Here is a 25,102-nt window from a genome sequence, read left to right on the forward strand (position 1 = left end):
AACACTGTATAATTTTGAAGTTAGGGCTTTGAGAAGAAGGTTGGACTAGAGGCCTCAAGAAGGCTCTCTGTTTTTCTACACAAATAGGAGAATGCTCTCTGGCATCATGCTGCTGTGATGTTCACTGCCTGCTAGACAGATGTGGAGTGTGTATCACACTGAAGGATTCATTTGCAATTGAATTCAGGCTTAAACCTGTGACATCAAGAAAAACTTCGAGTTATCCTGTTCTTTTTTCTAGCATCAATATTAAACATCATCAGGATCATTGTAGTTCTCTCCCCAATACATGTACAAATTAGTGGTGGTGGGGAAGTCCATCTGCTCTGGAAAACAGCCTTTCAATTAAAAAAAAAAATCACTGTGTTCCTCTGTTGCTGTGAAATTCTACTGAATTGGAAGAAGAAAATTTCTTTACCCAATACTGTTTCTCTGGAAGTGACTAGTAAGGATGGTTCTTTTTTCTTTGAAAAAAGATGACCTCATGTATCTTTCCTTCAGTTTGCAACAGGCGAAGGAGCTGTATAAATATCATCAAATCAAATAGATGAAATACTGCAACATCAGAAATAAATACTGTAAGATATCTGATTGTCTTTCACCTTTGGGTGAACGGCAATCTGAAATATGAAGTTCTATTTAAGGCATAGTGAGATGATCAGACATATATTGCTCAGATCATGTGACTCTGATCATGATTTCTTTTATAACAAGAAAAAATAAAGTTGCTTGTGCTGCAGATAAGAGCAGTGAAGAAAATAACCTGAGTAGATGTATAAGTTTTCTAATAGTTATCTCACTAGAATTGAAACACTTGAGAACTGTATAAAATGGGCTAACAATCCTTTTTTATAAAGACTCAATGTCAGGGTGTTAAATGTCCATATTTGCAGAATCTTTTTCAAAATTTTGTTAATTTCTTTGTCGTTTTCTCTCATACTCCACACAGATACTTTGTCTCATATTTACAATGTATTTGGGAGAAAGAAATTCCAGTTTTTTCTTCTCATTTATATAGCTTTCTGCTCTGCTAGTCATCCCAGAAATCACTACATTCCCAATCTGATTTGGGGTTTACTGCGTACACACTAAAAACAATTACACTCAGACTCAGATTGCAACACAGTGATTTGATTATAAGTGACACCTTATGTTTTAGCTGCTCATTCACTTTCAACTCCTGTACATTATTTGAATTCTTACCAGCTGACTGGTACAATTTTGAACATTTTCAGCTTACACTGCACTACAGAATAGTAAAGCCATTGGGTACAGGCATGAAAGTTACAATGATGTATGAGACTGCCAACATAATGGCAATAGCCGGCAAGTTTGAGGCTTATTCTCTACGTTTGTGTCCTCAGAGAAAATCACTGCAGTGCTGAGGGCCATATTTTGTGGGTTTAAGTGTTAATTAAGTGGTGCATAGGTCTCACTCTGGTTCCCTGCACAGGGGAAGCTCATAGCCTTTGAGCTAGGTGAACTATTCACAGCAATAGTTTTTTTTCTTTTCTTTTTCTTCAGCTATACCCCTTCTTCATCATTAGCCCTTCACAAATTCTAGTAACTTCTTTGAATGCTTTACGTAAAGAGCTATAAATACAAACAACATTCTAGAAGCACTTGCAAGTATTCCTATTTCATATTTCAGCTTTCAAATAAAAACGTTTGGCTTCCTAAGACAAATATAAAAAGTATTGCTACACACTTAGCTGATCAGGGATTAGGTTAGATCGGGTTGTCTTGTATTACATCTGACTTAATGCCTCTGTTTCTGCTGATATTTTGTGCTTCACCTTCCACCTAAAAGCAATCAGAAAGAAACGCCAGCACAGGAGTAGGCAATTAGCCCTTCTCAGTCTGCAGCTTCTCACCTGGTGCAGCAGGCACTTGCTAGGACTGAGCAGTTTGTTACCCTTTACTCAGCAGTGCATTCCTTACTTGTCAAAATCTCTGTGATAACATATGATGCTGCATGGAGCCCTACACACCTCCTCCTCTACCTGAGGCTATTATACGCCCAAAGGGTTGCTTGCTTCCACCCAAAGTTTGTATGACTATATCCATGCCCTAAAATGCTTATTCAGCCTATAGTTTTCTAGTCACATATGAAAGAAGAATCAGGATGAGGAAGCATTTAACAGCAGAACACTGGAGCACAAGCTGTGTCTTCCCAACAATGTTTCTTACGCTGCGTAAACCTTCTGTTCACTCTGAAGTTCTCACATTTTTTTACCTGTCATGACTTCCAACAATTGAATGTATCCAAGCTCTCCATGAGAAACACAGCTTCCATAATTTCTTGTTGAAGACTAAAGTTTCATGATCCACATGAAAGGACCACTTGCAGCAATAATATGTGTTCTTTTAAAAGAAATAATTTTCCTATGACTGTCAGTGTATATATTTGTTTCCACAAAGCACACTGAAAATATTACTGAAACAAAATGCTGTAGCCACTGCTCAGTTTTTCATAAGGAGAAACAGTAGATTTCAGTCTGCAAAAGAGTTGTGTGTATATTGGTACTTACAATCAGGCTTGGGTGATGTAGGAGGAGCCCAAGAGTGCTCAGCAGTGGAGACACGGTTTTCAATGTAAAATGTAACTTGCTATTCAAAAAGACTTACCCAGACTCTCATTGTATCATCTCCCGAGTGGAGAATAAGGATTTTATCTGTTTGCTCTGTTCCACAATGTAAACATGTGGTGTAGCATTTCTTGGGGCTAAATCCCCCCCAGCTTTGTCATGCAAAGCTAGCTAGCAGACATTGATTTCAGTGAAAGTGCCTTTTGGGATTACTAGAATCCATATATGGGAAAAGAAAATTTAAAATTAACTGAATCATTCTGAAAATTTAGGAAAAGATAGTTTTTTTAATAAAAATATTTTAAATGTATTTATTTTTCTTTCTATTCTCAACTAGAAGTTGGATTGTGATAAGAGAATTCTTCACATCATTATGTGCTCATTTGACTATTCTCATAACATAAGGGGAAATAAACTATCAAAATTAACAGATTGTTTGTGTCACTTTAGGGTTGCAGAAAATCCCACTCACCTGGTTCTTTTGTGCATCTTTATGTGATAAAATATATTCATAAGCTGTGGAAAAACTTGAAAAACAGTTATTAAGGCAATCACATGTTCATAAGATAATACTTTTCTTCCCTATCTGATAGTAGCACAGTGCCTGGAAGCAAAGGGTTCTTACTAGAATCTGAGTCAAAAAGCTCTCTAACAGGCTGCCATGTGGACACCGCCAGACACCATACTAAATGTAATTAATTAATTAATTTAAAAAGCCAAAACCATTCATGAGGATGGGACAGAAAGATGAGAGTAAAGTAGTCTTCTGAACTGGTTAGATATTAGGCTGAAAATTCCCTGTTTATTTTGTAAATTGTAGAATAGAAGCAGCAGACATTATGGAATTCTAAATAAAACCCCTTTATCATCAAATGTTACTTTTATTTAAGGAAGAAATGTTGTATACAATAAAATAAATGGCCACTGTTTCATGTGAAATAAGAGGGTTGGAAAATATCCATTAAAAACCTACAGCGTTTGATGATTCATACTTGACCTTTTTCTGCAAGGATTAATTGTATCTCCTGCTCTATATTGCAATGACATTTTACCTAACAATCCCCTGCCTTTATTTGGTATAACAGGTTATACCAGGTTACTGCAGCTTGGAACAGTTAAGACCTGAAACTGCAGAAACTGCAAGGAAGCTAATGCTGACTGGAAGGCTGTAAAAGCTGTCAGTGCAAAGACTATAAAGCCGTATCTACCCCTCTGTAGAAGACAGGCTCTTGGCCACCTCCACCACTTTGCCATGGAACTTACCTGGCAGGAAACTGAGATAATCCCCTGCCTCACAGAACCTACAAAATAACCATGTCCTTGATGGTTGCAACAAGACCCCTTAGTCGAGTGAGGGAGGGAGGGCATGTGTATTGTATAAATAATCTGTCCCTTCAATCAGCTCTTCACTTGCCTGTCTTTCACAGCTGAGACACTGCATCAGAACTATGAAGCCACTCTGGATTCTACTTTTGCATGTGGTTTTGAGTATAAAAACCTATTATTTCCTTGTCCATAGGGTTAAGTCAAGACATACTTTTTTTTTTTTTTTTTTGGTAAAATGTAGGAAACTTATTCTTCAACAATGTCTAAAGAGACTGAGGTATTCCCTTGCATAGGAAACTCATACCAACTGCATGTGAATACAGGTATACCAGTGTATTTGAAAATTAGTCCAAAAGTGATCACATCTGTGGCTGGAACTGTGGGACTGTTGGAGTTTAAAGGTGATTCAACTGTTTTTGCATTGCTTACAATTACATAAATCACATTTCAGTTAAATAATGCAGAGCTTTTATTTTCAAATTAATTGTTAAAAACTGCCAGCTTGTGAAATTTGGCAACGTGAACTGTGTCAATGTTGCCATGACTGAAAGTTCCATTAACAAAAACAGAAATGACAAAATACTCTGCCTCCCCAGCACCCAAACATAAGACCTGTTTTGTAATTCAAAAAGCAAGCTGTTACGTCGAGCAGGGAAACGACTTTTTTTTTTGCTATTAAAAAAATATTTCGAAGGTAAAAAAAAAAAGGCTAGACTTAGACAACGAAAACACCCAAGTGAAATATAAAATGACGACCCGTTCCAGAATCAGCCATGTTTTACTGTCAGTTATCTGTGCTACCTGCCTTCTGCCAGTAGGCTGTGTATTCCGAACGTGACAAATCAGAAGCTTTCTACATCAGTAAAGAAACAAATCTACGTGTTCATAAGCACCAGGGAGTTTGTATATAGGTATCTACCACAAAACAGCTGGCCTGTGTTCGTTTCAAGAATAGCAATTTGAGGTGCCAGTATTGGACTTCTGAGTAGTTTGTTGGTAGTACATAGAAAAATAACAGTTCTATTCTTTATACATGGGGGAGGATCTTTCCCTGGGTATATGTGGCGTGATGAGAACTCCTTAGACAAACATCTGCAAGATTTTTATTTTGACAGAACTTTGAGGAGAGGGTACTATTGCCCTCATACCATAAATGCTTTCTCCATTCATTTAATGAAACAGGTAACCTCTACTCATCCTTCTATCTGCCTGTCATCATCACACAGACTTCACTCAAGCAAGCATCTGAAATAGTGGAAGGAGAAGAAAGGGAATTTTGTAAATTATTACATAGCCCCTCTGAATAGAATGCTGAAATTTTAATTTTGTTCATTTCACTGGTTTAATTTTTGCACTGGGGGGTGGGCAGGAAGTAGGGAAGAAAAAAAGAAGAAATAGTTGTGTTGCAATGCTAATGAGCACATTGACAAGGCTCTGCCAGAAATTCTGTGCTTCAGCTTGCTTTTATTAGCCATTTTGGAAGATGTCTTAGTTGCAGTTGCACATAAAAACATTGTCAGGGCTTTTATATTTTCTCATTTAGAATACTACGACATTATTTGGAGAGGAACTAGTTCTGCAGCACATAAGCCAGTATCAGTATTGTATAATACAGCAGCTAGACTCATTTCACAGTGTGATTACAAACCCCATCACAGTGAATTATACAGCAAGTTAAATTGGTTTCTACCTTTTGCAAAGCCAGAATATTATCTCACACAAATATTGTACAAATGTAGAAATAATACGAGTCCAACTTATCTGAACGATAGACTACAGAAAGTTTCCATTGCTCATTCCATCAATACAGTCTGCTGATAATGACACCTGCTACGTTCTGAAAGCAAACTCTAATAGTGGTGAATACTCCTATTTTTTTTTTCTTTCTTTCTTTTACGAAGCATTAATTTACTAGGACATCCTGCCACTGCTAAAAACTTTCCAAATCTGAAAAATATTTTTTTGAGTAACCTCTGTTCACTTTTCTTGATCAGAAATACTTGTGAATGTGTTGCTACTGAACATTTTTCTATTAATAAAAAGCACCATCATTGTCTTTAGATTTTTAGCACAGTCAAAAATACAGAGGCAGTCTTTTGGTATAAGGAATCCAGACTCTTCACTGTAAGTCTTCCTATGGTAGGTTTTTCTGTTGCTTCTAGTCATGGTTTTTATTTTTTTTTATGCAGCACTTGAACTCGTTGAAGTAACAATACAGTCTGCTGACTACCTTGGAAAAGTAATCCACTTGCATACAGTTGTTGTGGTTTGTTTTCTTTTTAAACATAAATAGGATAATAAGAGAGAAGGAAGAAAGCTTGGTGAACTTAACTATCTTGGCCAAACTGTTTGTTTCCAGTTGCTGAACACACCAGCTGAAACCAGCTGAAGAAGAGCTATGTGGTCTTGATGAACTTACTCCCTAATATTATATTCACAGTATTACAGCTCAGGATGGGGGAACTGGTGGAGAGAGGGGCAGGGAAAAGGAGAGAAACAGTCAAATAGCTCAATTAAGGCTGAAATTCTATCCCAAGAAAATCCAACACGAAACTAGCCTACCTGCCAGGGTTTCCTCCAGCTGGACAGACCTTGGAGAAGCTTTCTAAGCTCGTTTATCCACTTCTAGAATTCAATGACCATGCAGCCTGTTGACAAAATTTCCACACACATACGTAGGTACATGCAACTGCAAGGATATAACATAGTTGATTTATTTTTCTCCATATATCAATATCAGCAGATCCATCTCTAGCAGAGCAGTACAAATAAAGTTATTATTTTGCAGACATTCTGTCTCTTCTCCAGGTTGAGAATTGTTACTGCTGGACTGCGACATAGTTGATGGTATTTGGAGTTGCCATAGTGTTAAATGTTTCTCCTGTGATCAGCAACGGCTGATTTAAATGAAAATCTTCAGCCATTTTCTCTCCTGTATATTTCACAGTCATTTCAAATTCATCATAGACAAAAAGGTATAAATGATACTAGGTGAAAAATGTATTGTGTCTAAATGAGCTTTCCATGATCTGATTTCGAGGTCACAGCAGACAAATATTATAGCATATGCTTTCAGCTACCATAAAGAACAGGACATGGTGAAGACCTTCAGTCACGTGAGTTTTCCTTAGTAGACACGTACACACATTCAGTTCACAGTACTTGCATGTTGAAACGCCTGAGCTGAATTTTGTGTCTGGACAGTGTCAAGGCCAAAAACTTAGAACTCCAACTTTTACATGTGGGATGATTTACTTCAGCAGTTCTGACAAATGAGACACAGCTAGGTGAAGGCAAGCCAGAATCAATGGGACTTGAAGGCACTCGGCACTTGTAAAAGATTTTGAGAATTTAATTATCAAATTTATCAGTATTAATAATTCTAATTTAATGCATTTTCCTAGTCAGTTACAATGAGCCAATTGCTAATTAAATGTTGTTGAGAAAGATGAATTACCATTTTACATGCTTAAAAAGAATGTCACCAATATGTCTAAATCTAGATGTGAAATGTAGAATGATTTGATTCTAATCCCCTTAAATACTGTTCTTATCCAAAATGGTTTTATACTGAATTAATTTCATTTCTCAAAAAACAAGTACTGGAAAACTGAATGATCAACATTTAACCCTCTAACATATGTTGGTATAAATTTTATATTCAAATTACACAGAACTAGTTTGCAGAATGAATCATTTCCCTTTGGTGGGGTAGCAATGACTTCAAGAAATAGCACATTGTTACTGACAGATCACAAATTCATTATCTTTTCTCTCCCCTTTCCATTGTAGATATTCACATTTAAAACCTGTATAAACACACAATTTACTGCTATGCCCACCAGTAGTAGCTACCATCTCTGTTTGACCGACAGTGATGAGATTTCTGTCATGCTTTGCCTCTCCTACAGTGCCCGTGATGGAGTTTTTTCATGAAAATCTTATTACTGAATGTGCTGTTGTGGTCTCCGATGGAGCTTTCAATCAGAAAGGCAATCAGAAGGTTATCCATTTGTAAGTTTTCCTACAAAAGAGCTTTGCAAAACTCTACAGTATATACTGTAACTCACAGTCAGAGCTACCTGCCCTAAACGCTTATGTGGCTACAGAAAATAACGTGATCTGTATCTTACAGCACCTTCCTTTGCTCCCAGGGGTGGGATGTAGACTAGAAATTGGCTCAGCCTAACTTTTGAATCAGACTTTAGCATTTACACTACTATTAGATTTGGCCTGGCAATTGAGAACATCCTGGCACTTGGTGCAAGTGATTAGTAAGAATATTTGGCTGTTATTCCGGTCTGTTACATAAATACGTTTGATTTCATTGAAATCTTCATGACTGCTTCTTTTCCATCTTTAGATGACTTCACTGTTTAGTTTATAGTATTACCAAAACGGCTAGATAAAGTTATTCAGAGGCACTTTTTCAATATAGTGTAACTTAAATGGATACTAATTTCAATAAAATCTTTATAATACATATAAATGTGGTGTTAGCATATTAGTTGTCTACAAACTACAGTCATTAAAACCAGCTACACCACAGCTAAAGCAAAGTAAATGTTTCCATTTTGAAACACAGGCAAAATAGGGGAGGTTATGCACTAAGACATTTTTTTTGCGTAACAAACATTAATGAGGAGCTTAAAGAGAAGGGATTGTTTTTACTAGCCATACTTAAACAAAAAATGTATGAGGCTATTTTTCAGCATGGTGCAGTGAATTAGACACACATAACTCCCGTGGTCACAGGCTGCTGCATATCTAATTCAGCAAACGCTGTCAGAAATTGCTTCAAATATTATCCTTTTGTATTTTGACTGTATTCAACTAACAAATGATTTTGAAGGAGCTACATTCCTCAGCAAACTCTGAAGTCAGTCAGGCAGACTCCTTTCTGCAGTGTACAGGTAAAACTGAAAGAAAAGCAATAACAAGAAAAGTATTTATAAAAATATATTTCACAAAGTAGGAAACAATACAGGAGTTTCTCTGAATACAATACATGGAGTAAATCAACAATAATATAGCTTCAAAACAAAGTAGAAAATTAAAATGATTTGCATGTAATACGTAGTTTTATTATACAATTGCTACTTCTAAATGGCAAGTTTGCATTACAAATTGAGTATGCTTGCAGCTTCTAGTGTTGTTCTTTCTCTGTGTGCAAGAGCCCTGGTGCATCACTATGAATATTATAGAAAAGAAATGCTAATAACATAAGCAGTAAAATTATGTACACACTGGTTCCTGCTCTAATACAGTGGAGAACTATAAGCATGTTTTTTACTGTACTGTGTTATGTGTGGATTTCTAAAAGTCTATAGTTTAAATATTCACATGAACCAGTTTACTTCCAGCTGTTTGTGCTTGTATTAAAAACACCACATACTAGATTTATGAAGAAGATATAAAACTGTCAAAAATTTTCTCTGGGAAAGTTTTATTCCTGACAGCATTCTCTTAAAATTCAGCTGCAAATGGATTAGGTTACTCCTTTAACCTGCAACAATATGTCATTCTTCTTCTTTTTTAAAATGTATATGTATTAAACATTCATTATATATAGAAAAAAAATCTAACTGAGATAATTTCATTTTCTTCATAATCTTACCCTATAGATTATCAGTCTTAATAAATAAAATCAGTAATGGACATCAATAAAATATTTATTTTAAAGATTAAACAAATAAATTCGATCTTTACCAATAAAATCAGCAATTCTTTCATATATGTTAAGTCCATCCCTTTTCACAGTTTTTTCTTTCCTTTCAAAAGACGAAGCACAGGATTGATCCTTCTATAAAAAAGATCCTTTTGTAAAGCAAGGTTTTGTAGCCCTGCCTCTGAATCTCTGCACATTAGTAGAATTTATTACCCATCACTGGAATGGATTAAGAACATGTGAATATTTTAAGGCTTGACACAATATTTAAAGATGATATTCAGTCTGTGGTTACGTGGCCAACAATTACTGTATGTACAATGTATGGTCACTGCACAGTAGAAGCCAGTAGGAATTTACAATGCTATTTCTATCCAGCATTGCTAAGAAGACCAAGATATTGCTTTTAACATTTCTGTGCCAGGATCTTTGTTGGCAATGCAGAAACAAACCATTAGCTTTACGCATACTGGCAGAGGCTACTGTTCAATAGCAAAGTCCCTGCAAGTCCGTTTTCTAAGAAAGCACCAATTTCTTTTAATTCGCTGAAGATAATCAAAGATCCAAATCTCCATCTTCAGAGTGGCCAAGTGAATATCAAATATCCAAAGACTTCTAGACACTCCACATACTTTACTTCACACTCCACAAGACTTAACCTCCTAACATATACTTTTTTTTTTGGTTCAACATTACAATGTAGTTGATTTTATAGATGACTGGCGCTAAACTTGCCTCTAAAACAAAAAGCCACATTAGTTTTAACTAACAGCAGTGGCCCTAGAATATTACATGATCATTAAGTCAACAATGAAAAGTTTGTAATCCACTGTCAAGTTTCTTTGTCACTTTCTCCAACGGAATAAAGTTCTCCAAGTCTTTTAAAGCGGGGACCCCATTCACTGAGGTAGTCAAAATTCTGATCTGAGTCTGATGTAGAGGACTCCAATGAGCTCAGGGAACCAGCCGCTGACCCTCTTCCTTCATAGCCATAAATCTGGATAGAGTCATATGGTGGAGCTGTGGGATCATTATCAGCTTCATGAAGCCTTACATTAATAAATTCGTCAACATCAACACCATTAGGAACAGGTGCAAGACCCTGCCTGGGCATAAACTGAAGATCAGGCTTAATATCCTTACGAGGCAAAAATCCATTAATTCCATCTGGATTTTGCAAAGTTGCAATATCAAAAGCTTCTGTATCTTCTTCTCCACCTCCTTCATCATCATAGCGAATAATATTTTCCCTCACATCTTCATCATCTTTGATGATTAGAGGCTCATTCTTGTGTCTTCTTAGTGTTACAAACAGCACCACAATGACTGCAAAGAAAGCATCACAGGCTGATAAGTTTAAAGTTTTCCAATCAAAGCACTACATGTTACGCACAGTTGTGAAAGGTGATAGGTTGCTTTTTGTGAAAATAAGAATAATATGGGTGGTGAAAAACTGAGAGACCCATAACTTCAACTTCATTCAAGTAATGAAAATTTGATTGGAAGCTCTGGTTAGTCCTTCAGTTTTCTATTGTCAGCTCATACTTAGATCTGAAGCTAAATTTTATGTAAGGCATAAGATTTTGCATACTTCAATTTTTGAGCCTTGAATTTAGAAAACAACTTTTCCCCTTGGAAAAGTCACAAGCTTGGGTGAAGTCAGGCCATCACTATTCACTGAACACAGTCTGTAATGATCTACATAATGGATGGAGTCTTCCATAATTAGAGGGTGTTTTTTTGAAAACATAGCCCTGATTATAGAAGAAAATTGGTGTATTCTTTTTACGTGTTGCAACAGACTCACACTATATAACTGAAAAGAGAATGAGACAGTGAGGGAGAAAGAAACAGCTTAGATACATCAGTTTCAGAATCTTGGAGAGCTGCATTTAAAGCTCTAAATCGGTTACACTTGTTTTTGCAGCTTAATGCTGAAATCTCAGTTACTGATGTAAATCTCGGTTACAAAATGAAGCTGCAAACAGCAGAAATAGGTCTCTTCCTTCACTGTTCTCTCCCTCACTTGCTTGATGTCATATACAAATTTTGTATGTTTTATTAAAATACACAGTGCTTCTTATCTTGTAGAACTGATGCCATTGTCTCTTGTCTCTGATGCCATTATAATCCGGAGTAAACTCATACAAGTCTTAGAAGATACAACAAATTCATTTTCCCTCATGTGCAGCATATACTGTGTTCACCTTGCTACTTAACGTACCTGATTTGATTTTTGGTTTCTTATTCCATACCTGTTCATTATGTAACTTGTGTGTAAGACTGGGACTTTGCTCTGTATGCTTTTGTTCAGTTCTTAGTACAGCAGGGCTGCAGTCCTGAGACGTCTCTCAGTTCTGCCGCGCATTACATTGTATTAGATTGTGCGTCCTTCTCTGTGACTTCTGTGCTTACTTACAGCCACCCAGGAACCAGAACAGTTTTGAACACCAGGCTGTGAAATGAATACCTACCTAGCAGCAGAACGATGCATGCCAGGATGGCAATTAGGGCTCCCATACTGAGCCCAATGGGCAGTACGTATGCTTCAGCATTACAGGACTGGACGATCCCGTCACTGCTGCAACCACAGACCCGGATGGTGAGAGTGCTAGTGCTGCTCATGGGAGGATTCCCACTATCGCTTATTATGATTGGCAGTAGATATACCTCTTGCTTCTGCCGGCTGAATCCGCTATGCTTTGCCAATATGCTGAGAGTATTATCTGAAAATGGGAAAATTTGCATTGTTTCATCACATAGAGTAACTGCTAAAACCACAGCTTTTTCTTAATGCATTCAGAAAACCTCTACACAAACACATGTGCACTGTATTATACTCGTTATACCAGCAGCATGTGACACAGAAATCCTTCCCCTTTCTGTCTGGCTGTTCATGCCTCAAACGAATGAGTGCAATATATGCATTTTCTTGTGTCATATGGTATAATCATAATGGCAGCCCCTCAATTTCTTCTCTGCATACATCCCTATAGATATCTTCCCATCACGACATCGCTACTTCTCAAGTCACACAGTCATGAAAATTCAGCCAGTACAACAAAGAGAGAAATGAAATGTTAAAGTAAGTCAGACTTAATAATGCACATTCATCAATTAAAATTAATGTTCCATGCATTTTTAGCACATATTGCACAATATTTAGCCCTGCTATGAAAGATTCTTCTCTTTCTCTCTCTTTTTTTTTTTTTTTATTAGTTAATGAGCAATATAAAGACAAACAAAGGGAAAGGTAAATGTATTAAAAGTTTTAGGCCTAATTTTAGGCAGTCTAAACATTGATTTGGCCTGAATGATGAAAACAGAACAAACCAAACCAGAATGTATCTTCTATGAAGGCAGCCAGAAGAGATGAGGCTAGGACATTCTTACCTCTGCACACATATGCAGATACCTAGTTTTAGAAACACAGAGGTGTCTGTCTGCCTAGCATCCTATTCAGACATAAAGTTACACAGTTAAATCCCTCATAGTCACTCTGTTCTCAGTTCATCATCAAAACAATTACAAGCTGATTTTACTTAGGGTAATCCTATAGATTCTATTCTGTACAGTTGTAAGAATTATAGATTCTAGCCATTTAACAACATGCTACTATCAAATATCAATTATCTTGTATGTGCCAGAATGGTCAGGCATAAACCATGATTAGTGAGCATGTCAAAGATGCAAAACACTTAGATTTATTTACATACTTATATATTCAGTGTAGCTTTTAACTGCTTTGTTCTGTGGAATTAAAAAAAAAAAAATTCATCATTATGAGTTATGTACTACCAGAGTACACGTTGACTTGTACTACTTTGTTTTGTGTGTTCTTTCATCAAAAATAACACCACAAATTAATAAAAAGATTCCGACGCATGCAGAATATGAATACATGTGTGTGTTACTGAGGAATGCAATGACAATTTTAAAATAAAGCAGCACATAATATTTGGGAGAAGGAGCTTGTTGCTCCTTTCATTAACCTCTCTTCCCCTGTGCTACCAAAGTTAATTTTCCTGAAGTATCATGAACAGAAGTAAGCCCCCTGATACTTTATGCTATACAATGGGCACATATAATCACTAAATGCCATTTAATGGAAGGAAAGCAATCACTGAGAGCTATGTGACAGGCATAAGTAAGCAAAGACTTAGAAGACAGACAGTGTTCACATGACAGATAAAATAAAGACCTGATTCTTGAGTTCCAACCAAAAAAGTACCTGAAGAGCATGACAAAACGTGTATGGATATACATGTAGAGACTGTAAGAGAGCTTTGTATCTACTTTGATCTTGGCACTGGTCAGGTACTCACTTGAAAACACGCAGTAATTTAGAAATGTTTAATTTGTACCGACTGTGATCACCAGGAATGTTTCTGACAGCCCATGGTATTTGGGCAGCAGGTATCACTGCCCCAACATAAAACACACACGTATGCTTGAAATAGCCGGCAGTCAATGAAGTACCAAAGCCAGAGAAGGAAGAAGGGAAAACATTCACAAAGCAAATACTGTAAAGACATTTTTCACATCCAAAAAAATAAATTCAAAAGTCAGTATTCTTGAAACCCTTCTTAGCAAGGAGTCATATTAATATGGAATAAAGGTAGTTACAGAACATAATAATTACAGAATGAGACATTACTAAACTTTATCACGTCCTGAAACTATATCAAGATATCAATCAGTAGATAACGTTTATAGTTAATTCATTAGGGCCATAAAACAAAAGATGAAGAAAGATGATTCGATATCTAAGCACATGACGTAATTGTCTCATACAAGAGAAGAAAGCAGACTTGTTTTCCCTTTCAGTGACTAAGAAGCTGAACTTCAAGTAGGCCCCTTCTGCAGTTCAGAGTCTTTGATTTTGCAGTCTTACTGTATCACTTCCAGGGTGGAACCACCTACCAATCACACTCTTGCAGCCTAGAGATGTTCTTACTATAATTTATGTTGCAGGTTATGTAATCATTTCAGCATTTGTCACAGCATTTAGAGTACACAACACAGAAAGATCAACCCAAAATTAACTAATTTGCAAAGCAGTGTTAAGTGTGGTCACTTTATAATACCTTTGCAGAACAAAAAGGGTTCCTAATGATTTTTCTTTCCAGGAATCCTGAGTTTTTATCTATTCAAGCTGGAAACAGTCACATCAAAACTGATGGCACCCTGGAGCTAGATAAATAGTCTAGTCTTTCCTTGTGCCCTTTTTAAAATTAAAGGAAGCATATGTGTTCACTGAAGATAAATTTCAGAAATAAGCTCTTAAGAATTCTGACAACTCAAATAGGACCAAACTCCTTGATGATATGCAGTGTTATATATGCCACTACGATGCAGTGGAAAAGTCAAGTATGTTTTAAGTCAACAATTAACACCCATTTAGAATTAAGTGAAAAACTGGACAACTCCTCCTTGGCTGAATGTGTCAGCACGTGTGCAAGTCACACCACTTCCAGTGTCATACTTGCTCTCTAGCTGAACTGCAAGGAACAAAGGGAAATTGTATGTTAGTAAAATAATACCGTAGCTAAGTTTTCCTGAATATTAGTATGTATAGCTTTACCAAAGTAAGAATGACTACCACACCTATTTTGATGTCTTCAAGTACATTTTTTTTTTTTTATTGGACAGCATTCTTTTCCTCCTCCCACCCCTTTTAAATACTGAAAAATAAATTTATCTGTCCATTTGACTTTCTCTTGAAAAATTAAAAATATCTCGGCATAAGTTGCACCCCTAATCCTTTTGTTTTAACCTTTCAAAGGAGAAAAACTATGTGGGGCTCAATTTCCAGCTCTTTCTGTCTTTAAGACAAATCCCACTCAGAAGTATCACATTTGTAGTCATTTATTCAGAACTCCAGAGACTTCAGTTACATTACACATGGATTTCTTCTACTCTAGAAATCTGTACTGATACAGCCTGTTCCTTCCTCTAAGCCTGGCACAGGCCTCCTCAGTCCAGGCTGGAGGAAAGGCCTGAGACGCTGAGCCCTCGCAGCCCTGCCCTTCACAGGTACGCAAAAGAAGTGAGGCACCTGCTTGAGGAAGAAATGAAAAAAAGAAACTGCTTTTGTTGGTGGCAGCTTCAGATCCCTTCCATCTTTCTGACACACTGCTACACCACCTGGTTCAGAAAATTCTAGTAAGTCAGAATCAGAGGTTAAAACAAAGTAAAAAAAGGAAGAATATTATAAAGAGACAGATTGAAGAGGGCAGGAAAAATGAGAGGAAGGAGGAGAGGTGGAGAAAATAAAGTGTCTATTTCTGCATTCTGTGAAGCTATGCTGAGTATAAGGAACTACCTAGTACCAGTAATGGTTATCAGTTCGAGTTGAAAAGAGATCAGATAAAGTGAAAGATAGGCGAGTTATTTGGGACATTTAGCTGAACTATTTAAGTGTAAAAGAAGTTGTAATGGCTGAATAGTTAGCAGTATGTAAGAAGAGGTGCAAGGCAAGGAGAGGATAGAATAACCTTTCTTATTTTACAGAGATACGGGTTGGTTTTTTTTTGGTTGTTAAAAACTGCTATGTTAGACTGAAGTTGAATTTGTTGTGCCCAGAAAGAAACTGGCAAACAGAAGTAGTCAACAGGAAAAACAAAATGAAATGACTGAGATGTTTTGCCAATGGATGGCAAGTACTCAATTTTGCCTTGGGAATTTTGTTTAACAACAAATTCCTTCCCCTTCTTTGCTCTGTCCTGAAATACATATACCTTGGTGTTGCTGGAGATGTGACTCTTGAGTGAAGAACAATGACTCTCTAATTGACATTTTAGTTGGTTCCTAGAACTTGAAAATAATTCCTAGCAGCTGATTAGCAATAAACTCAATTTATCTGATTTGCTTTCTCCTCTCTGTGGACATTCTGCTTACCCGTAGCTGACAAAACAGCAGGAATCTCCTCCAGGAACAACCTCCAGCACGGCTGCATGAATTAACTTGGCAGCAGGTGCTCAGCAGGAGAGGGGACAATCACCTTCCACTCATCTTTCCAATTAACCCACTGATCCTTCATTATAGCACTGCTTAGGTTATTTATTTATCCATGTTACTTTTAGCAAAACAAGGAAAATTACATGCAGAAAAAAAAAAAAATCTCTCTGTTTATAAAGTTCTGAGGGAACCTGCCACAGGCGAAGAGACACACTAAGTCTGTACCTTCAGTCAGTGAGGGATATTCAGGAGCTCCTTTGACATTCTCAGTCAAAGCAAGCCTCCCTGAATTCTGTACCCATCTATATCGGGAAGGGATTGAAGAAGTTCATTGAAATGCCAGAGTCCTATTAAATGCCATTTCACTGATGACGTACCGACTACACAGGATGGACTAGGAGCTATATTCTGTCCTGCAGGCTTGAGGAATGCTGTAAGATAAGTGATGTGAATGATTTTCTTAGCTCATCAAAATTTTTTGCATCACTGTGAGGTCAGAGCAACACAGCTCCAGGAATATAGAACTACAATTTAGATCTGGAGCTCATATTTACGCTTTTTTTAAACATAAAACCAAATCAGTCATCTAGATCACCAGATGACTCCCAGTTTCTGGAGTTCACAAGCAGATTTGCAAAACAACCATGAAACAGACTGGTATTGCAATATCTCCCTCACAGCTGGAACAAAGAATGACAATGCAGAAGGTCTTAACAAGATGTCCAATGTGATTTCTAGACAAAATTTCTAGACTAGTTTGAATAACCACAACCGAGGACTTGCCTACCACTGGGCCAAGTGCCTGCACCAGATTCCCGACTGTTCTCAAGGACGTCTGATCTCTTTTGAGGTTCTTGGATGAAAGATTTTGAGAAAAAGCATATGTAATAATTTTAATACAAAACTACTTTTGTGTTTTCTGGTCATGAGTGTCTTCAATGGCATTGACATCAACCTGGACGTGAAATCAGAAGGCAGGAGTCAACTTCTTCATCTTCCACTTTGTACAAGGGCGCATGTTGCAATTTTAAGTCAGACAATAAAATGACACAACCGAAGTAAAGACCCGAAGCAGTCAGTTTACATCCAAGTGTCATTTTCTCTGCACACATTACTGCAGTTCTTTAATTCCCCCCGGTCTCTTTAATATTTTGAGATCAGTGGACTTCCCTGCTGTGTAACCTTACACCTACATAGCTCTTTTTCCATCTTTTTCTATCCCTTTTATTATGTTCTCAGAAAGATCAAATCATTAATGGTATTAAGGACTTCATGGTAGAAATTGCTATCTATACTGAATATGTTACTTATGTGAAGAAAGACTAAATTGGAAATGTTACAGCTGGAAACACTACAACAGAAATATATTTCTTCGTGTTTATTAGAGCTATCTTTTTGTGTACATTTTTTTTAGTCTAAAACAGACCCTCTATAATACAGAGTCCTTTGACACAAGTAGAAGAGTAGCAAGAATAACCTTATTGTGATACTCCTGCTTTTCTTGATAATGAAAAGACAAGGGTAGTGCCTTTATTTTCCTTCTCAGTTCATAAATGGCAGCTATTCTCACATAAAGACTTTCAAAAACTGGGTAATTAAGTTATTATCATAAAGGTTTCAATGAAACTACTGAAGTACAGGCAGAAAAAACCAAAATATACAACTTTCTAAGAAATGTTAGGTACATAATATTTAGCAGTCATCTGCAAATGCACCAGAACATTCAAGAGGATGCCATCAGTGCCATCAGTAATACCTACTACTCAGTACTGCAGACCTTACAAGATTAAACACAGATTTTCAAAAGATCTGTAGTAATACTGGTATTTTTAGTTTTCTTCAAAATTCAAACGTAACAACAGAGAAATAGGGAAATATCGGGAAGATTCCAAACCCCATTTTAGAGACTGGGAACTAATAAAGTTGTCCAAAGATGCAGAGGTCTCTCAAAAAGTCTATCTATACACTCCATGAGCTATAAGCCACACCTGAATCATTATTCTTTTAGGAATTTTATCAACAGTACATACCTTTCTATGAAAGGATTTACAAATAAAACATACTTAGATTAGTAGCATCACACTGCAGAAACAAGACGGATGAATGCAGAACCAACAATTCACTATTCATAGCCCCACATGTGATATCTCTCTGTCAACTCAACTATTTTGAAATCTTTTTTTATTCTCATAATTATAAAAGCAGCAGAAAAGAATACTCAGGACCTGCTTTCTGATCTAGCACAAAAGCCAGAAGAGGCAACTCAGAGCATCCTCTCAGCAGCATTCACCTTGTAAAAGAAAACTCTTCATAGGTGGGCCCTGAGCTGTAAAACCGAGTTGTTTGTTTCAGAATACACTTAAGTACAAGTTAGAAGCATCACTTCTTGCTTCCAAAAGAATTAAATTAAAATGCTCTGAGAGATAAACCCGCGTCTATGTGAGATTTTTTTGCTTGTTCGTTTCTGCCTTAGTCTGCAACACTTTTTAAAGGAATACCTGATTAAAAGGGGACAATTTTGAGTTTGCATGTTATAAATTTGACAATCATTAGTAGATGAAAAACCAATTTATTTGTTGAATAGTACAATCATTTTGTTTCATGATTAAACTTAGTATTTATCATGGATGTATTTATATGCACTAAACACATTTATTTAAGAACTCACATATATATCTCTTAATATATATACACGACTGTGTTGTGTAATATTTTACATATGTACTGGAAGATCTTCCTTGATGACTGTCTCTAACAAAATCCTGTTGAACAGCAGTTAACAAGGAAGATGACCCTTTGCCTAATCTGCATGGTAAAGGCATAAATGTTCTATTCAAGTAGAAGCCTTATAAAATAATCTGCAAATAAAAAGATGCCATTTTTATAGTACATTTTGTCTGATTTATGATAGCCAAAACATATGGGCACTGAAACATTCTCAGGTATTTCAAACTGACTTGCTTTTCATGAATGTCAAAATTTTGTGATGTCTTCAAAAAAGCAGATTGATGACTGCTATCAAATTTGATAGCAGACATCAGGTTCAAAAGAAAAAAAGATTTTGTGCTATAAAAATCCAGCTGACTGATCAAACAGTGTCCCCTGCACCATAGTAAGTCACAGGCCATAGTGACACATATAATGGCAATTCGCGAAACATTCCCATGACACATTGGCAAACATCTGAATGAATTTCTTTTTCTAGAGACCTGGACTTTCCGGAATCCCATAAAACAATAAGAACACAGGAAGAAAAAAAAAAAAAAGTATTTCATGGCACGATATATACTGATGAGGAAAAGAATTGGAAAATGTCACTTTTTTTGTATCTTTGATTATTTTTATTCTTACCAATTGGCCTAAATAACAATAGCTTATGCCAGAATTGAACTGCTGAAACAAACAATGAATAAAAAACCTAAACACATTTCCATGTGTTTCCATGACAAAGGTCATGTATTCCTTTGCAGAAACAAAAAGTGCTGTTAGGCATTTTCAATCATGAGCAAAGTAATATTTCACCATGTATAAGAATACATCACTCTCATATGTTAAAATTTCTTGGAAATGGGAATAATCATGTTAATACTACTGTGATGCAGAACTTGCAGGAAATAAATTCTTGACAGAACAATAATAAAAAACCCCAGACAAATTAACAGCAAAGTGATGGAATAAGCATTTCCTCCTACCTTTTTCCTTTGAAAAATGTGAACTTTAGATAATAGTCTGTATAATTTCTAGTTCTATTCCTTTGGAAAAGTCTGAACTTTAGATAATTGTCTCTTAAGTATTCTAAAACTTTCCTTTGACCTTTAGTCCAGCAGAGCTATAATCAAACATATCTATATGGTCACTTGCAGTTTAGCAGCAACTCATATTTTGTGCCTTGGGTTTTTAACCCATTGAAGGAAGGACAGAAAATCCCTGCTGATGAAATAATGATGTAGAAGCATGTCTTGAGCCTGAAGCAATAAGAGTTTTATTGTTAATGGAGTAGAGAAATAATCAGGACATAGTACATCTCTTTTCAGTTTACAGATACTTATGGCAAGTCAAACCAGGAAACTCTGGACTCTGGGTCTGTTTAAGCTACACAGCTAACACAGCTGTCTGAACTGTATCCAACACACCTGATTTCAGTCTCACCCACTCTGATGTTATGCCCATTTATCTCTTCTGAATCCCCTGGTGCAAGTTATGATTGACACACCCATTATCTGAAGCAAATTCAGGCCAGTGAAGATGTAAGATATGCTAGAACAGCACTGGCTTTTGCCTCTTGTTTTTTTCTGTACTCAACAAGCCAGCCACTAACTTGTTTACTAATAATCACATTGCTTTGACATGCTTTACTTTATTCGTATCACATCACTACATGGCATGTGCATTGAATGTTACATCTGTAAAGTGTAAGAATTAATGCAGGTTGCCAAGCTCTACTTTAGAAAGAGAGATGAAATGGCTGTCAAATGTGCTTAGCATTAAAAATACATTATTAACACAGCAATTTGCATAGACTGATGGATCATTTTTGAAATCTACATATTCTAGTTAATTCTATTATCTTGTTATTTTAACCAAAAAGTTTCAGAAAGTAATACTATGTTTTATAATGCTTTGATACAATAATGGCTATATTTTGCATTTGAACCAAGAATTTCCATTACCATATTATCAAATTGCAACAAAATGCTGCAAAGATAAATCAAAAAGCCAAAACATCCCAAGGCTTTGCCATGTGTATTTCTCTTTGGGGATAACGGATTCTTATTCTTTCTACGAATGTTTACTTACAAGTGCGGTCTAGGAGGTGAAACTACTGACAGACAGGTATCTGAGCCCCTTAGGTCACTGTGAGATTTACAGTTTCACATGTTATGTTGATTTGGGGTCCTCTTATGTGTAAGGCTGAATCTCAAGCATATTCAATGAAATTCATAGTACTTTTGGTAGGTGATGGAAGAGTTCCAAGCATTGTATCCTATGTTCTTCACCTTTCTCACTTGACAAACATCCTTCAATTCTTACTTCAGTGACTTATTTCTAGGCTCTGGAAAAGTTGAGCCTTTATGAAGACAATCACAGGCGTCTGAAGTGAATTTTTCTTTCTAGAACATAAACTACGAATATTGTACTGAGAAAAATAAATCTTAAGCAGGAAAATCTTGTTTTTTAAATGTGTTGTGTTCTTGGCATTTGAGTTTCACACTAAGCAACTTAACATCCATGTCTCCATGCCGTGATGATTGTCTTTTCTGTTCCAATACCATATGAAGCATATACATGCACACAGTAAGAATTTTTTAAAAATTATCAGTAGTTTGTAAAACAGTCCTTTAAAACTGAATCTGGAATCGGACGTATTAACAATATTGAAGTTTTGTTACAACAGTCAGAGAGCCAAATTCAAGCCATACCACTGTATTTCTATTATGCTATTACTTTTTTTATAATGTTTACTTTGAAATACAGTGGCAGAAAGCAACTACCAGACTATAAAAAGAACGACCAGCGTTATTGAATTGCCGCCTATTTGTACTGGTGTAATACAGGTCTTTTCAGCACTTCCATTACAAAACGCCAGTTTTCAGGGGTTTATAACTCTGACATAACAACTTACTATGAGAAGAAATTTAGAATGTGTACTCTCTGCCAAAGAGCTTTGAAAGTTAAATACAACTTACACTGGCTGAGGCATTTTAAGTCAGAAAAGAAATTTTAAAAAAATTTTTTGACTTAACATTTTCTTGAGCTGGTGTCACTTAAAAAAAATGTGGCTTTGATTTTAAGAAGTGGCAGATTCTGCAGTTCTTATATACACAGAACTCTCTCTAACTTCACTGAGAATAATTTCTGTGAGAGAAATGAAAGGAGTGCCATTATACATTTTTGTAAATGTCATCAAGAGTTGTATTAGCTTTTTGCAATTTGAAAAACTGAAATGCTACGGTATAAGATTGCCCCTGGGCACACAGGCAGCATGATAATGACTTTTTGAAGATATTCTCATATGCAGATTACATATAACAATAACAATTTGTTATCATGAGACCATTAATGGCAGTAATTTATACCAGAAGTTCCAAACTAGCATACACAGGTTGCTGAGAATCAAAGCAGGTCAACAAGAACACATATGCATATGCATTTAAATTTCAAGAGTAGGACATACTGCAAGACCCTACCTTTGCTATGTATGTTGTGTGACACGACACATAACATGGAAAAAAGGAGGAGCCAGGGAAAGATGTCGGCATTTGAATTCTGCCTCACCACTGTAGAGATATTACAAAGTCATTGCTCAGACTGGTAAATATCTCCAAGCTATAACATCAGATGTTCTAGAGCAGGTGTCCCATGGCATAAGGTGTTCTACAGTTTTCATAGAATCCCAGAATTGTTGAGGTTGGAAGGGCCCTCTGGAAGTCACCTGGTCTACCCTCCTGCTCAAGCACAGCTACCTACAGCCATGGACCATGTCCAGGCAGCTTTGGAATATCTCCGAGGATGGACATTCCGTATATAGTAAAACATTTGTTAGTCACCATTAAAATACGTGTGCAACAAAACAGAAGACATGTTGTTCATTCATTCTCTTCATATCAAGCTGAGAAGCTAGAAGGTACGTCTCTATGGTAAGAGGACAGCTTGCATATCACAGTTAAATTGTTCCCTGTTGTCTTCTAATTAATGATGAAGAGTCTGCAAAGTACAGATGGAGCATATAGGCAGAAGCTGCAATAAAAATATGAAGTAGGATCAAGTAAAAGTATTACAAGAGACTAGGCAATTATCCTGGCAAAGGAGGTCTTAATATGCAAAAAAACCCCTCCATGATCATGAATGAAAGCTTAAAGACTCATAAAGGAGAGCAGAAAAAACCCAACAGATACTCGAGAAAGAAACATGTTTCCTTTCTGAGAAAAAGAAAGAAAAAATATTAAGAAAAACATTTTTAATATAGAAAAAGCTAAGTTATTTATAAAAAGTTTTAAAGCAAGTGGTTCAGCTAGACAGAGTGCATTAGAACTCTAAAGTTTTTAGCAAATACATCTTTTGGTCTTGCACGTTAGCAGAAGACAAACACAAAATAAGAGAAAGTTGATTTGTTACAAAAAATTATTTCTCTCATTTAAAAATAGAAAACAGTAGTACAAAGACAGAAGTTGCAATGTTGTGGCATAGATTAAGATGTTATAGAAAGAGACATATGGTGTAGAATTGAGTCTAAACTACCTTTCTCTGTATGCAGTATTGCAGCTAAGCTTTAGCTACAGCTGTCATTAGACTGGGTTCCATCATTTCCTTCCCTGAACTTCAGAATAACTTGTACGTGTTTTCTGACTGGGAGTTTCAGAAGAACCAAAGAGACACCATAATGCACTCTTGAAAATCTCAGTCTTTACCAATCCATAGGGAGCTGATAATAGCTGCCATCAATGTCATATATGAGTATCAGATGAATGTTTTAAAAGAACGTCTGCAGTGCGTGCATGGCACAATGACAGGCACAGCGATTAAATTACTTGTCCAAAATTACACAGGAAACCTGTAACCAAGCTATACAAAACAATTCTGACCTCCAGAATGGTTCCTTAACTAAAAAACCATCACCCCTATAGAGTGCTCTTAGATCACAACGGTCTAATCTTTATTGGGATGAACATTGTATAATTTACAGAAGGGTCATACATAATGGATGACAATGTTATAGAAAGTGACATGACAGATTTAAGCAAGGTTAGAGAGTGACAGGTTCAAAAAGGCTACATGAGATATTTTTATCTTATTCCTTATTATTTCCTATAACTTAGATTTTAGCTTTAATTTTAGGTTAGACTGAATGAAAGTTTCCCAACAAAACAAAAGCAAAACCAAAGAGTTCTATGTGTTTATATTAATGTGAAACTGTTAAGTCATTTATTACATTCTAAACATTAAAGAGAAGAAAAAAAGTCAGTGTTCACATTCAGGACAGTCCAACATTCTACAGAATACAGCAGAGTACTTTCATCAAAATTCAGTTATTATTATTGATGCTCCTTTTAAGCTTTACAACTGCAATAGCTAACTCCAGTCAAAACTCCATAGGTACGACTTTATTCCTGACTTATCTCTCATTATAGAATCAGATGTATGAAAAAAAATGTTACTATAGTGTTACAGTTACTGCTCAAGAACATACATAGCCCTTAGCCTATAGCAAAAGTGAGGTTTACTTACTTGAACCCACAGTTAGTTTAGGCCAAACGTGGGTGATCTGCCTTTGCTATCTTAATATGGGCAGAGAGCGACCGCTGCCTGGCTGACAAACTGTGACCTGGCTGTGCATCCGTCCGTGTCACCATGGAAGGGCTCCACTAGCTCTCCCTCTTCAACACCATCAAGCAGACATCTGCTCCTTTTCTTCAAGTTCTTTTATTCATCTCTCCCTAACAAGCTGGCTTATTATCTCACTTCAAACAGGGGCCCATCTTCACTCCCTCTATAATCAGCACTGATTACCAAGTATGCACATCCTATCATTTTAGGATATGCAAACTCTCTTGCCAGACTA

The 25,102-nt window shown here is 36.4% G+C and overlaps 1 protein-coding gene across 4 annotated transcripts in view; it reads right to left on the bottom strand.

The window, feature by feature from the left end:
• Positions 1-10,414: 10,414 nt before the first annotated feature.
• CDH8 (cadherin 8) overlaps positions 10,415-25,102 on the bottom strand; it is a 130,890-nt gene continuing 116,202 nt past the window's right edge. For 3 of the 4 annotated variants that reach the window (XM_065641273.1, XM_065641274.1, XM_065641276.1), the window contains 2 exons: positions 12,057-12,308; positions 10,415-10,908 (listed from right to left, as the gene is read on the bottom strand). In XM_065641273.1, the coding sequence (XP_065497345.1) occupies positions 10,415-10,908; positions 12,057-12,308 (746 nt within the window). Of the gene's footprint in view, positions 10,930-12,056; positions 12,309-25,102 lie in introns of all 4 variants that reach the window. The other variant, XM_065641275.1, reaches the window with a different exon arrangement.

The sequence above is a fragment of the Caloenas nicobarica genome, chromosome 9, assembly GCF_036013445.1.
Source record: "Caloenas nicobarica isolate bCalNic1 chromosome 9, bCalNic1.hap1, whole genome shotgun sequence".
NCBI lineage: Eukaryota > Metazoa > Chordata > Aves > Columbiformes > Columbidae > Caloenas > Caloenas nicobarica.